Below are 14,986 nucleotides of genomic sequence, written 5' to 3'. Positions count from 1 at the left end.
CTGGGTGCGATCTGTGGTACACGTCTGTCGGAGTTCATTTCAAGTGCTCAAATGCAACACCAGATAAGACACAAATGCACCACTCATGGCATATTTGCTTGAAATTTTATTTTAAAAGATGAGATTAGTTTTTATAGAATGTTTTGTTAATCTCTATGGCAAAAAAAAACAATCAACTCACCCAGTGTCTTGATCTCTACTGGTTCACAGCCATTAAGCTCAGTCATGCCCTGCACTTCTGTAAAAGTGACGTAGTCTCCACTCTCAAATCCATGCCGTGTTTCATCCAGACACGTAACCACACCAGCACTGTCCTTTTCACACAACATGAACAAAGAAAAAGGTTCAGAGAGCCTTACATTACATGTTTAATGATTGACAATCTAGTTAATTTTGCCTCTACATTAGACTTAAACTTTTATGCAACCTTCACAACAGTTTTATTGGGCTAACTGAAGTCAATAGTTTTTTACCTTTGTAATCATTGAGATCATTGCGCTCAGTGGCTGCTCTCCATTGGAGTCAAACACCACCATTTCTTGCCCAAAATCACAGAACAGTTGCCTATTCAAAACAGAATGTGTGAAAAACTGGATCCGTAAACATCAGAGATCAAAAAGGCATTTTCTATTTTTGGGAGGCGTTCTTACCCAAACAGCCCACGTGTGACAGCCACAATCAACTTGATGCCGTTACTGTGGCAGAACTCCCCAAAGCGTGTCTGCTCATCGAGGCTAGAGTTGGTAAGCACAACAACCTGGAAGATGACATATGACTATTAGCCAATTAGGTCACAATTAAGTTACAAATTAACCACTGCATTATAATGTGGACAAAGTCAATTATTTTTATGATCAAGAGCAGCCAATACTGCAGTACCTGAAACTGAGTCAGGTACTCATTGGTGAGGGTGCTATTGTAGGAGGTCACAGGTACATAGCTGTTCAGTTCTGCCAGTCGACTCTGGCTGACCTCGGCACGATTCTTCCCAAGATCCTCCTCACGCAGATAAAACTATAAAGCATAAAATAAACACAAATTACATTTATTTCACTTCAAGCAGTGTTTTTGTAGCATCAAATTTTGCCACAGGCTTCTCAAAATATTGCAACTAATTCAAGTTATCTTTTAAGCAATTTCAGTTTCTTAAATGATTAACAGCAATGCAAGGAACATGTTACTACAGTGCATCTGGAAAGTATTCACAGCGCTTCACTTCTCAACATTGTTGTTACAGCCTTATTCCAAAATAATTTTTTTCCTCAATTCTACAAACAATACCCCATAATGACAACGTGAAAGAAGTTTGTTTGAAATCTTTGCAAATTTATTAAAAATAAAAAACGAGAAAAAAATACAAAAACAAACAAAGGCCCTGCAAAAAAAAAATTAAACCGGAGATGAACAGCTTATTCTCAAAAGGGAAATTAGTTTTTTTTTTTTACACATACTTCCATTAAAAAAGTGGTTTCAAGTGCTTGTTCAACCAAAACAACTTGTTTTCATTCCTTTAAGGGTCATTGTAACTGATCAAAATAATAACAACTGTGTAATACCATATACCGTGAAACAGTGACATTTTCTGAGACATTATCGTACCATGAAGATATCAAACCATTGCAACCCTTCGTGTAACACTACTTCATTTGCTGTGCCTACATGTGACGGTATACGGTTATATGGTATATCAAGATAAATAACATGCAAGATATTGTTATCATGGGCACTTCAAAATACAGTAAATAATTCCAGATAAACTTTAGGCAAAATTATTTGGATTTTTCTGATTGCATTTTTATCTAATCAAAGAATAAAGATGCACAACAATGAATAACACAAATAACACATGGGCACTGTGGTATAACCAAACCAGCATGGATGAAAAACGTGGTTAGGAGGAACGCAGCCGACACTTTATCCACATTCTAATAGGGTTAAGTCGGAAGTATTTTGTGTTCCATAAAAATGCAGAGGGATTGTTGGTTGGAGATGTTTTTTTGTAAAACATGTGGCAGAAAGTGGCAGTGAAACACAGTAACACTAAAACGATCGCTCATCTAACAAACATTCCATGCAATTCAGCGAGATAAAGGTAAGTTGTGACAATTCCAAACTGTTGTTGAAAACAGAGACAACTAGCTAAGTGACAACTATGTCGACCATCAAAGTGAACTGTTTTTGCCATTTGCAGATGTGTAGCTTGCTTTCAAGAGGCAGAGTAGTAGTTAGCTAAAACTCTGAAAGCTACACATTAACGCTTGTGTCTCACAGGAACAACTAAAATACAGTTGGAAATTCTTGTAATTAATAACGGTTCAATAATTTCAAGTTGGAATACCAGTAAGCCACGCAATCGTACGTTGCCTTTCAGTCATTTGTAGCCAACGCATTGATGTATATTAGCAACAGGATTGCCATCCAGAAAAAACAAAAACACATACATACTAATGTTGTAGCCTAGTAGCTGGCTTGATAAAATTAGTCTATACTTTAACATTAGCCTCACCAAGACAAGGTCTGTACTGATCTGTAATGATCAGTGGCCCCATGTCATAATGACCATTTAAATATCAAGACATCAACTTAATGTTATATTTAACTATGTATCTATGGTGTTGATGGTAGTATTTTTTATTTTATTTTTTTTTTAAAGTTTTTTATCCGTTCATTTAAAAGGCCATTTTGGTATTGAAAAGGTAATTTAATTAGTTCTTCAGATAACAACAAATATAGTTTATCGTTCAACCCATTTTAGTAATGCAATTCAATACCATTAGCGATTATCGTGATATGAACATTTTATACCATCACATGCCTATTTAGATGGCAAATAATTTCTTTCACATGCAAGCAAAAGGGACATAACTGAAATATACCAAAATGAATCAATATCGAAACTGAATCAAGAGCTTGTGAATTAAAAAAAAAAAAATCATAAATCTGTATCCAGCCTATTATTAGTTATTATTAGCCAGTCACCTGTGATGAAAGGTCTTTCCACTCGGCCACGTCCTGGTCGTGCAGGGTCACACTCTTGACTCCACCAAGAATGACATTCTTCGCTATCTCTACACCCAAACCTCGCATTCCTGAGATCAGTACATTGGAGTTCTGCATGCGCTTCATAGCATCATGACCCAGTACGTACCTGTGAAACATGAATTAAATTTATGCAACATACATTCTTACATGTCTCTCTCATTCACTTATAAAGAATGTAATAAGGATCCATCAATCTGAAATAAAGTTGAAACTCACAGTTGTCTAGAGTACAGGCCCTCGTCGATCTCAGCATCATTTCCATTCTTAGCCATGCCCTGTCAAGTCCAAAAAATATTAAATGATAATATATATTATATATAAACAAAACTCAGCAAAAAAAAAGAAACTGTCCCTTTTTCAGGACACTATTTTAAAGATAATTTTGTAAAAATCCAAATAACTTTACAGATCTTTATTTTAAATGGTTAAAACAAATTCACGGTAAGCAATTAAAGCCACAGTTATAAAAACTTAGGACACTAAATAGATCTTTCTACTGACTCTGAAAAACACCAAAAGAAAGATGCCCAGGGTTCCTGCTCATCTGCGTGAACTTGCTGCATGGAGGCATTAGGACTGCAGACTTGCAATTTCCATACTATGAAATGCCTAAGACAGCACTACAAGGAGACAGGAAGGACAGCTGATCATCCTCGCAGTGGCAGACCACATGTAACAAAACCTGCACAGGATCGGTACATCCAAATATCACACCTGCGGGACAGGTACAGGATTTAAAACAACAACTGCCCGAGTTACACCAGGAATGCACAATCCCTCCATCAGTGCTCAGACTGACCACAATAGGCTGAGAGAGGCTGGACTGAGGGCATGTATGCCTGTTGTAAGGCTGGTCATTACCAGACTTCACACATCAACATCATCACCTATGGGCACAAACCCACCTTCGCTGGACTAGACAGGAAAAAAGTGCTCTTCACTGACAGGTCACAGTTTTGGCTCACTAGGGGTTAGGGTCGAACTCGCGTTTTTCATCGAAGGAATGAGTGTTATACAGAGGCCTGTACTCTGGAGTGGGATTTGGAGGTGGAGGGTCCGTCATGGTCTGGAGCCGTGTGTAACAGCATCATTGAACAGTGTTTGTTGTCATTGCAGGCAATCTCAACACTGTGCGTTACAGGAAGACATCCTCCTCCCTCATGTGGTACACTTCCTGCATCCTGACATGACTCTCCAGCAAGACAATCTGGTCCCAGACATGTCAAACACTAGGGCAAGGGCCATTCCCCCCAGAAATGTCTAGGAACTTGCCAAGTGCCTTGGAAGAGAGGGGTAACATCTCACAGCAAGAACTGGCAAATCTGGTGCAGTCCATGAGGAGATGCACAGCAGTACTTAATGCAGCTGGTGGCCACACCAGATCCTGACGGTTACTTTTGATTCTCTATTTTCTCAGTGTTCACTTCTAGAATTTGACAATGTATAACAATATTGTCAAATATTCTATGATAAAAACATTTAAGAGCAGCCTTCTGAGTACCTATGCATAGTCATATCGGTGCAAAATCCACATAGAAAATGTCTGTTTTCATTCCAACTCAAAATTAGCTATATCGTTGACCATATCGTTAATCTGTGAACCTCCCTTTTCAAAACTGGCTGTCTTTCAGCAACTATAAATTAAAATCTTATTTAGACTGAATATGCAGAAACCAATAGGCAGAGTTGATCCTTAAGCAAATGTGGATTGTCTTGAATGAACCTACGTTGGCTGGTGTGTGTGACAGTTCGGTTCTGACAGAGTTAGAGGAGGAGCAGTGGGATCCCGTCTTCGTCTGTGATCCTGACACGCGACGCTTCTTGGACAGCGGCGAGCTGGACATCTAGGAGAGAAAATAATAAATATGAATACTCATCTCAGCTTATATTTTTTTAATACAATGTCCCCCAAGGACCTGGGTAGCTCAGCGAGTAAAGACCCTGACTACCACCCTTGGAGTCACGAGTTCGAATCCAGGGCATGCCGAGTGACTCCAGCCAGGTCTCATAAGCAAACAAATTGGTCCAGTTGCTAGGGAGGGGAGAGTCACATTGAGTAACCACCTCATGGTCACTATAATGTGTGGTTTGCTCTTGGTGTGGTGAGTGGCGAGTTGTGCGTGGATGGCGCGGAGAATAGTGTGAAGCCTCCACGGTAACGTGGTCAAAAACCATGTGATAAAGACTGATGGTCTCAGACACAGAGGCAACGGAGATTCATCCTCCACCACCCAGATTGAGGAGTGTCACTACGCAACCATGAGGACTTAAGAGCGCACTGGGAATTCCAAATTGGGGAGGAAAAAAAAAAATACAATGTCTCCCAAAATGTAACCACATTTATAATTGGCAAGATATGATTCATGCATTATGTAATCCCATATATGCGCTTTACAGATATAAATTCATAAATACATATTAATCTCAGCCGTCCTGCCATTTACACATGTTCTTTTAAGCCAAGAGTTCTGTGGAGCAGATGATGGGTTTTCGGTCACCCGATAAGTCATGCAACTTTTGCCCATGTGTATTGTTTTCTTTCACATGAACGATCACAAATGTATAAGTGACTTGTAATGCAAAAATACAAAATAAGTAAATACAGAAGCACTCATTCTTGTGGAATAAGTGGAGCTGCCGCTTCGCTGAAGCAAACCTTGCGTGTCGAGCATCTTCAAAGAAAACACCCCGGTGTTACGTCTTTAATGCAGTTATATTTAATGCATTATGGATTTATTAAAAAGTCTTTAATAACTCTTCTATGAGTTGCGTGAATGTCCTGATCTAAGGGGGAGAGATTGAACTGCACCCGGTTGATGTACCCTCTGTCGCGGGGACGCTCATCCCTCGAGCGGACGCACTTGATGCAGCTAGATTATAAAGTGACTGCTCACAACTTATTGAATCATAATGTCTGTCACTGTGCATTTCTTATCGTGAAGAGAACTGGCAATCCGCAGCTTTATTAATAACAGAAAGGTGCGAGAGGTAGTAGGCTTCGCCCCATTATACGTTTTTGATTTGTTTTGGCTTGTTTTCCAATATAAATATCGAAAACTCCTTTAAAACAACATACATTTTTTTAAGCAGCTATACAGCAGAAGAAAAATTGTTATCGGAGAATGTTGAATATAAAAATCCTTTAAAAAAAAAAACATGTATTCACCTGAGAAGCAGCATATAAGATATTCAGACTTACTTTTAGAGAATACATCTTGAATACAAGTATATTTTGTCTTAACTGCAATTGCAGAAGTATAACTAAGTGAAAAAACACTTTCAAAATACACTTAAGTGCGCATGTAGATGTGTAAGTGGTAATATATGTGCAAGGTAGGGGAAATATATATTTGACAATGAGCTCAAATAGCTCGTGATGGATCCATAGTTATGCTGCGTTCCATTCAACTCGATAAATCGTAATTTTCCAACAGGTAAAGGGTGCAATGGAACACCACTTGAAGCCGTAATTTCAATTTGTAAAGTCGTACGGAAATGTTGAACGAGGCGCAGGTGCGTGACGTCACAACAGGGTTCCCACTCTTTTCAAAGCACATTTTTCCAGGATATTTTATGTGCCACACGGTTGCAATATTTAAAGGTCCCCTGACATGAAATTTTCACTTTCTGAGGTTTTTTAACATTAATATTAGTTCCCCTAGCCTGTATTTGGGCCCCTCGTGTCTAGAAATTTCAGTCGGTGTAAACCGAGTTTTGGCTATCTTTCTCTGCCTGTGAGAAAATGAGATCTCAGACGGGCTGATCTTGAATCTCCCCCTATATGACGTCATATAGGGGGAGGTTACCTCCCCCTTCTCTGCTTTGCCCGCCCAGAGAATTTGACCCGCCAATGAGAAAACGAGCTAGGAAGTACGAATGCGTGCGCGATTTTAGTTTATCCTCGAGAGATATCATGGCGTGTGACCGATCGAAGCACAAAAGTTGCTCAATAATTGAATGCACAAATTATCACAGAAGTCTTTTTTTACATCCTTCATCCAATCCCCAGAAGGATCAATGGATACATTTCATTTACTCTGGGAATGCACCGACACAACACACCAAATTTTTGTATGTCTGCACCAAACATTTCACAGACGACTGTTTTCACAACATGGGTCAGTTCAGAGCAGGGCATGCTGAATGTCTGAAACTGAAGTCTGGATCAGTACCAACTCTCTTTGGCTCACCTACAAACCTCGGACAATTAAGTCAACTAATTATATATAATTGTGTTGCTTTACTATTAATGGTTACCTAGCTTGTTACACGTAGAATGTGGCTGTAAAATTAGCTATGCAGCTAACAGCAGAGTTACTGTCACTAATGTAAAGGTAGATAGCATCAGGTATATGTGTGAATACACACACTGTAACGCAAGTGTTGTTCACTTTGTTATTTGGATATCCATTCTCCTGCTGGTGATATGTTTACAAAATTACAGACGTTTCAGATCTCTGCGTACTAGAACATCTAACGTTAGGCATAAAAAAAGTTTTCCCCATGCTATCTGCACACACTTGGCTAATGAAGCTCATTCTGATTCTGATTCAAAGAACTTTTAAGATATATGAAATATAAAATATGTAAATAAAAAAATTATCTAATATTTTATAATTTCATTGATCTAATTTTAATTATTAATGTTACTCACTAAACATTCTTATCTTCTTACAAATTGCAATTGTACTAATACAAAGTAATAAATTGAGTATTCATCCGTTGCTTCTCCATCCGGATCAGACTCTGGGTCAAACTGAAACGCTTGAACGACTGCGTGTCTAAGTGCCATTGCAATATATCCAATGTAAACATGCATGGTACCGTTGCCGCAAGCTGGTCAAGACCACACCCACACTACATCTTGCCCCGCCTTTCTCATCCTTATTAGCATTTAAAACTACAGACACCGAAACGGCACGTCTGAAGGAAAGCTCATTATGGGTTGGCTTGTAGTGGCTATAATTCTGTACCAAGGCTGAATTTTGTAAAAGAGATTTCAGATACAGTACTAGGGACCACTAAGGCCTATATCAAAGCCTACAAAAAGCAGCATGTCAGGGGACCTTTAAACAAAAACACACAAGAGGTCATTAAAATTGTGGTTATTAGAGAGTTGTTTTAACAAAATTCCATATTCGACAGTTTCATTCAATTTCATCCACAAAATGGTGTCTAATCAAATTTAAATAAAACTATAATCAAATGAAAATACAATTATTTCAATAATTAATAAAAAATGTATTATCAAATTAATTTCTTTTCTACAAAATCCTCACAGCATAATCGGAAACAACACTGAAGATATTTATATCAAATAAAGTGCAGCACAACAGAACATCACAGATGTGAGATATTGCCTTAATACATGTTTATTATTATTATTTAATAACATTAAACATTATCTTTTTTTCCCCATTTCATGTGTTCATTTAAAACGAGCAGTTATTTTGGTTTCTGTGCGTTGGCTACATGACTAAGTGTGATTTTTAAACCCCAAAAAGCTTTGATTTCATTACAATAAACACATAGTCTGTATGTGCTGCACGCATCAGAGCGCTCTGCTACAAACACGCGCACACACACACAGCACATGTGATGCTCATGATGAGGGGTTTTCAGCGTACAAGCAGCCGCTTCACACATTCATTTTGAAGCATGCAGCACATGCAGATTATATATTTATTTAATTAAATCGCAGCCTTTGTGGTTTAATAATCACACCTGGACATATCGAGATTAACATTTCTTAATTTAATCATGCATTCAAAAATACACTTTTGTCACAAATATGTCATATTCATTGACATTTCACATTTTATAGCTAATGCAACTTTTGAATTCAGCAATCCGTGTTTTCCACATTGCAGAATCGGACTAAGTAAGCGGACTCTTAATCTACAAACTGAGGTGTAAAGGCCGCATCATCCCTACGATGCTAACCACCATTATCAAAAAAAATGTAATCTCCGTCTGACCGCCATCGTTATCTAAAATTTACAACTCAAATGTGTTTGTTGTTAACCCTAAGCAGTGTTGGAAGGAAAACATTCTGCACTATATCAGTACTTGAAAATGTTACAAAAACCTTGTCAGAATCAGTTTTATTATACTAAAATATTTTCCAGGACAAATCGTTATTTTCCAGGACATTTAGGTTTTTTCTCAGTTTCCATGCCTGGAAAACTGCAAAATTCCAGGTTTTCCAGGACACGTGGGAACCCTGCACAATCATGTCGGCACCCAGGAAGATATACAAAATAATCGAGAAACATTCATTTGTATTAAATAATATCGATAAATGAGTAAAAGTTTCTACATTACATGACATTGAAGCGTGTTTAACAAACGTTAGCAGAGTAGCAGGTGTTCAAACATGGCAATTATACGATCTGATAATCTGTAGCACAAAACCTGTAGCGCAAATGCTAGTGTTGTAGATTGTTTCTGAATTGGGTTGATGGAATACATATCTGGTGACAGTCAAACACCTGCTAAGCAAATGGGAGCGTTGCCGTTTTCTTTCCTTCCGTCATCTTCCGAGCATCTGCCAATGGAATGCATCTATGGTCAGAGATCGGAGATATTAAGTAGGAATATCCCACATCCGACTTGAATGGAACGCAGTATTACACCTGTTCGGTTAGTTTCAGATATTCACTTCTGTTTCGATAAGGGTTACGCCTTCAGCAGTATGTCAAGACAATAAACGTAGGAATTAAACAAATATTATTAAAGAGTCAGTGAGGCAAACATTCAAGCAGGTCGCGTGCCACTAATCGGATGATTCTAGTTCAACCGGATGATCTCGCGAGCAACAAGGGGATATTTTGGCCACCTAATGCACTGTTAGCTTGCTAGCCCGCTACATGCTTTGTAATAGTTGGTACAGGGAGTATACGGAGACTGACCGAGGCCTACCTCACTAGTCACAAGTTCGACTGCTACGATCTGATCTATGCAGATCAAACATTTTATCATTATACATGGTCCAGACGAGAAGCATCGGTGACATAAGCGCGGTAACACCTATTTAAGCAGGCAACTGCCTGCACTGAGTAAGCGCATACAGTGTAATGATTTGGCTCTTACCAATAATCCTTCTCAGTCCACTCTCTGTCAGCAAACCGCTCCTCGTGTGAAACTAACTTAGATGGAGCGGATTGCAGACAGATTTAGATGACGAGGAGAAAACGAGCTGCGACAGCACGAACAGCTGGGCGAGATGCTGTGAGAAAGCCCCCCTTTACTATCCTGCCGAGTCACTGTGTCGTCCAGTCTGCTCGCTACTGCATCGCGTTTCTGGGTTTATTGGAGCGCACTGAATAAAACCAAAATGGCAGCTGTGGCACAGGGGCGGAGTTGCTGCTAAAAAGGAACAGGAAAGGGTGGTCTCGCGAAGAGTGCTGCAATCCTCTTCAGTCAATCATTGGCTGCCCTCCCTATGACATTACGGGAAAACCCTCCCACTTTAAGTACGTACAAAACATGCCGGGACTTTTTGGTTCTATAATTGATATTCTGAATATGCAGTTTTAGCTGAACCACGTCAACCATTGTTATCATGATGCTACAGATCCGAAGCAGATATGGGACTTTGGTCATCTTAAACACATATTTCACATGTCTTGTCCCATGCAATTACATGAAAACAGTATAGTGAATCATTCTGCATTTATAATTAAACTAATTTGCTCATAAATTTAACCCATTTGAGTGTGTGACACCAAGTGTGAAGATATAAAGTCATTTAAATTGTTTTTTATGGTTACAATTAATAGATGACAAAAAAGAGGCTTGGTAACAAAACTGAGCATTAGCAGTCATTCACATTTTAGTCAGGGCAGATTAGCAACATTTTGGTGATTTTATGGCATACAAAACCTTTCACCAACTTGCAATAAAATATTTTTTTGCATATGCAGAATATTTGCAAATGGCTGACTGAGAAACTGAGAAGTGCTTGCTTGATAACTTTTTGGGATAGTTTACCCCAAAATGTAAATTCTATAATTTACTCACTGTCATGCCATCCCAGATATGCATGACTTACTTTCTTCTGCAGAACACAAACAGATATTTTTAAAAGAATCTCAGCTCTGTAGGTCCATACCAAGCAAATGAATGATGGCCAAAACTTTGAAGCTCCAAAAAGGACATAAATGTAGCATAAAATTAAAGACTCCAGTATTACATCCATGTCTTCAGAAGTGATATGATAGGTGTGGGTGAGAAACAATCAATATTTTTGTCCTTTTTACTAAAATTCTCCACCCTGCCCAATAGGTGGCGAAATACATCAAGAATACAAATCTTCAAACACAAAAGAAGAATGTGGAAGTGAAAGTGTACCTGAGTCCGAAACACGTACTGATACAGTATGTACAGTACTTGATGAAGGATGCACTTTTCGGCTGGTAATACAGTATATTCTTTTAGGCATGTATGCAAGTAGTATGAATAGAATTCGGACATACTTAATCAGGAGACGTGGGTATTGACCCGCGACCCGAATATATGGTGTAAGAGCAACAACCGTGGAAATAATCCGCTCTAGTTGTCAAACAAGCACCTTTAAGTGTAAGGAACAACTTTCTAACTAACAGTTTAGAAGAGCCGTCCGAGAACCGCCACTCTTTTAAGTCCAGCATTTTGAACGTGATGGTGCCTCAGCTCCCGAGGTATTATGGGATTGTAAAGTGTCCAGTCGATCCACACTTCAGAATCTCGCAGGAAAGAGTGGGTCATCCGGGTATTTATACTTTACTCCAAGAACACTGAGGATACGGAAATAGTACTCCATTGGCATTCTGATTTTGGCATACTATAATGTAGGGAAGTATGGATATTTGGACACAACGTGAAAGTGGATATTTATATAAAAAATGGGCTTATATATAGATCTGTTTCCTTACACACAGCTATCATATCACCAATGAATGACATGGATTAAACCACTGGAGTCGAGTGGATTACTTTTATGCTGCTTTGTGCTTTTTGAGCTTCAAAGTTCTAGTAACCACACACATGCATTGAATGAACCAACAGATCTGAGATATTCTTCTAAAAATGTTAATTTGTGTTCAGTATAAGAAAGTCATACACATCTGGGATGGCATGAGGGTGAGTAAATGATAAGAGAATTAACTTTTTTGGGCGAACTCTCTCTTCATTGAGACAACCTATAAAGTAGGTCACAATGCTTGTTGACAACCTATAAAGTAGGTCACAATTAACTACGAAGCATATATACAAGCATGTGTTTTTTTTTACAAGCCATTATTAGCATTTGTTACAGGGTATATATATACACTCACCTAAAGGATTATTAGGAACACCATACTAATACTGTGTTTGACCCCCTTTCGCCTTCAGAACTGCCTTAATTCTACGTGGTATTGATTCAACAAGGTGCTGAAAGCATTCTTTAGAAATGTTGGCCCATATTGATAGGATAGCATCTTGCAGTTGATGGAGATTTGTGGGATGCACATCCAGGGCACGAAGCTCCCATTCCACCACATCCCAAAGATGCTCTATTGGGTTGAGATCTGGTGACTGTGGGGGCCATTTTAGTACAGTGAACTCATTGTCATGTTCAAGAAACCAATTTGAAATGATTCGAGCTTTGTGACATGGTGCATTATCCTGCTGGAAGTAGCCATCAGAGGATGGGTACATGGTGGCCATAAAGGGATGGACATGGTCAGAAACAATGCTCAGGTAGGCCGTGGCATTTAAACGATGCCCAATTGGCACTAAGGGGCCTAAAGTGTGCCAAGAAAACATCCCCCACACCATTAAACCACCACCACCCGCCTGCACAGTGGTAACAAGGCATGATGGATCCATGTTCTCATTCTGTTTACGCCAAATTCTGACTCTACCATCTGAATGTCTCAACAGAAATCGAGACTCATCAGACCAGGCAACATTTTTCCAGTCTTCAACTGTCCAATTTTGGTGAGCTCTTGCAAATTGTAGCCTCTTTTTCCTATTTGTAGTGGAGATGAGTGGTACCCGGTGGGGTCTTCTGCTGTTGTAGCCCATCCGCCTCAAGGTTGTGCGTGTTGTGGCTTCACAAATGCTTTGCTGCATACCTCGGTTGTAACGAGTGGTTATTTCAGGCAAAGTTGCTCTTCTATCAGCTTGAATCAGTCGGCCCATTCTCCTCTGACCTCTAGCATCAACAAGGCATTTTCAGCCCACAGGACTGCCGCATACTGGATGTTTTTCCCTTTTCACACCATTCTTTGTAAACCCTAGAAATGGTTGTGCGTGAAAATCCCAGTAACTGAGCAGATTGTGAAATACTCAGACCGGCCCGTCTGGCACCAACAACCATGCCACGCTCAAAATGGCTTAAATCACCTTTCTTTCCCATTCTGACATTCAGTTTGGAGTTCAGGAGATTGTCTTGACCAGGACCACACCCCAAATGCATTGAAGCAACTGCCATGTGATTGGTTGATTAGATAATTGCATTAATGAGAAATTGAACAGGTGTTCCTAATAATCCTTTAGGTGAGTGTATATAACAAATGCTGATAATGGCTTGTAAAAAAAAAACACTTATGCAAAGTTTAAGAATTAAATGTGTTCAGCTTATGGCATTTTGCCAAACAACACACCTGTCCCTAACCACTGCACCAATAAATACAGAAAATAGCCTTTTCAAGGCAGTGGCCATTAAAATTAGGTTATGGTTATGAAGGAGCTTTCTTGTAAAAGAGAGGAATAAGCGTTGGGGGATGGGGTGATACCTTGTGACAAAGGCCCAAGTGGGCCGCTCATTCTCGCCGGTGGTGTATAAGTGGCAAATGTGCGAGCTCTCACCCTGCCTGAGTTACCTTTTCAGCAAGTACAAAAAATATCAACAACCACCAACGCAACGCATCTGTCTTTCGCCCTGGCACCTGCACTTGGTAGTTAAAACCCCCCAGTCGGAGTGAGCTAGTTAGCAATCTGTAAAACACCATCTTTGAGATTATCATATCTATTTTGCATGCTTTCTAGAGAGAGGATATTTGGATTTTAAACGAAATTTCAGGTCACTGTAGAGCAAATCATCTTACAGCACGAGCTACCAATGCACAGAGCAACATAAACTGGTTGAGGTTTAAAGATTATTGATAATTGATCTATACCTAAAAAGCTAACAGTGACTGAATACTACCCCACATCCCAGTAAGTTTATCAATATTCAGTCTATTTTGAGTAAAGCTTGTATTACTTTAAAAAGAAAGCCTTTTTAAACAGTATGAGGACGCGTGACTAGCTTGCCTGTTATATGTCAGATTATCTTGCTATCCATCAAAGCTAGCGTTCAGGGAAAACGATACGAGGGCGCAACACGAACGTGCCGTAGACGTTCCGCGGGGCTCAACTGATAACGTTAGCCAACAAAAACGATGCGTGTTAGCTTAGCACATCCTTCTTCCACACCACGAATTAATTCTGAATAATAGCCTAACCCATACGACGGTAGATCACGAAAACTTTTTTGACCAGAATGAGTGTATTGTAGCCCTGGCCCATTGTCTCGCGCATGCAGTTAGCTTGCTCTTTCAAAAGTGGCCAGTCAAATTTACAGCCAAATTGTTGTGTCTAGCTAGCTGACTCCAACGACAAAACTTGGCTGTAGCTAGCAGCAAAAGTCTTCTTATGGACACGTTAGCCTGCTAGCATTAGCCATGGACATAAGTATGCAGAACTTACCACATCCGATATTACTTGGCCTCTCCACGGTACTGAATACAGAAATACCTCGCGGGCAAAGGATAAACAACAAAAATAACAAATCAAACCGTTTCTGTAACTTTATCCCTGGAAGTGGCGTGAGCTCCGTGGCTTTCCAGTGTGAGGTGAAGCTGGATGGTTGCCTAACCGGCTATTCCGTGTACCGTTAACAGCACACTTCCAGTTCTGCAAGTATTCTTCAGTT

The 14,986-nt window shown here is 39.5% G+C and overlaps 1 protein-coding gene across 2 annotated transcripts in view; it reads right to left on the bottom strand.

Moving 5' to 3' along the window:
* The window catches only part of LOC127628830 (ubiquitin-like modifier-activating enzyme 1), a 48,186-nt gene extending 33,200 nt beyond the window's left edge, over window positions 1-14,986 (bottom strand). Inside the window, exons 1-8 of one of the 2 annotated variants that reach the window (XM_052105745.1) lie at window positions 14,761-14,986; window positions 4,770-4,886; window positions 3,259-3,317; window positions 2,980-3,148; window positions 880-1,014; window positions 651-757; window positions 474-564; window positions 182-314 (exon numbers count right to left, since the gene is read on the bottom strand). In XM_052105745.1, the coding sequence (XP_051961705.1) occupies window positions 182-314; window positions 474-564; window positions 651-757; window positions 880-1,014; window positions 2,980-3,148; window positions 3,259-3,317; window positions 4,770-4,886 (811 nt within the window). In that variant the 5' untranslated portion in view covers window positions 14,761-14,986. Of the gene's footprint in view, window positions 1-181; window positions 315-473; window positions 565-650; window positions 758-879; window positions 1,015-2,979; window positions 3,149-3,258; window positions 3,318-4,769; window positions 4,887-10,134; window positions 10,386-14,760 lie in introns of those variants that run through there. The other variant, XM_052105744.1, reaches the window with a different exon arrangement.

This window comes from Xyrauchen texanus, chromosome 35 (genome assembly GCF_025860055.1).
Source record: "Xyrauchen texanus isolate HMW12.3.18 chromosome 35, RBS_HiC_50CHRs, whole genome shotgun sequence".
Classification (NCBI taxonomy): Eukaryota; Metazoa; Chordata; class Actinopteri; order Cypriniformes; family Catostomidae; genus Xyrauchen; species Xyrauchen texanus.
Note: the sequence above shows the minus strand (reverse complement) of the source record. Positions and strands in the feature narration are given on the sequence as shown.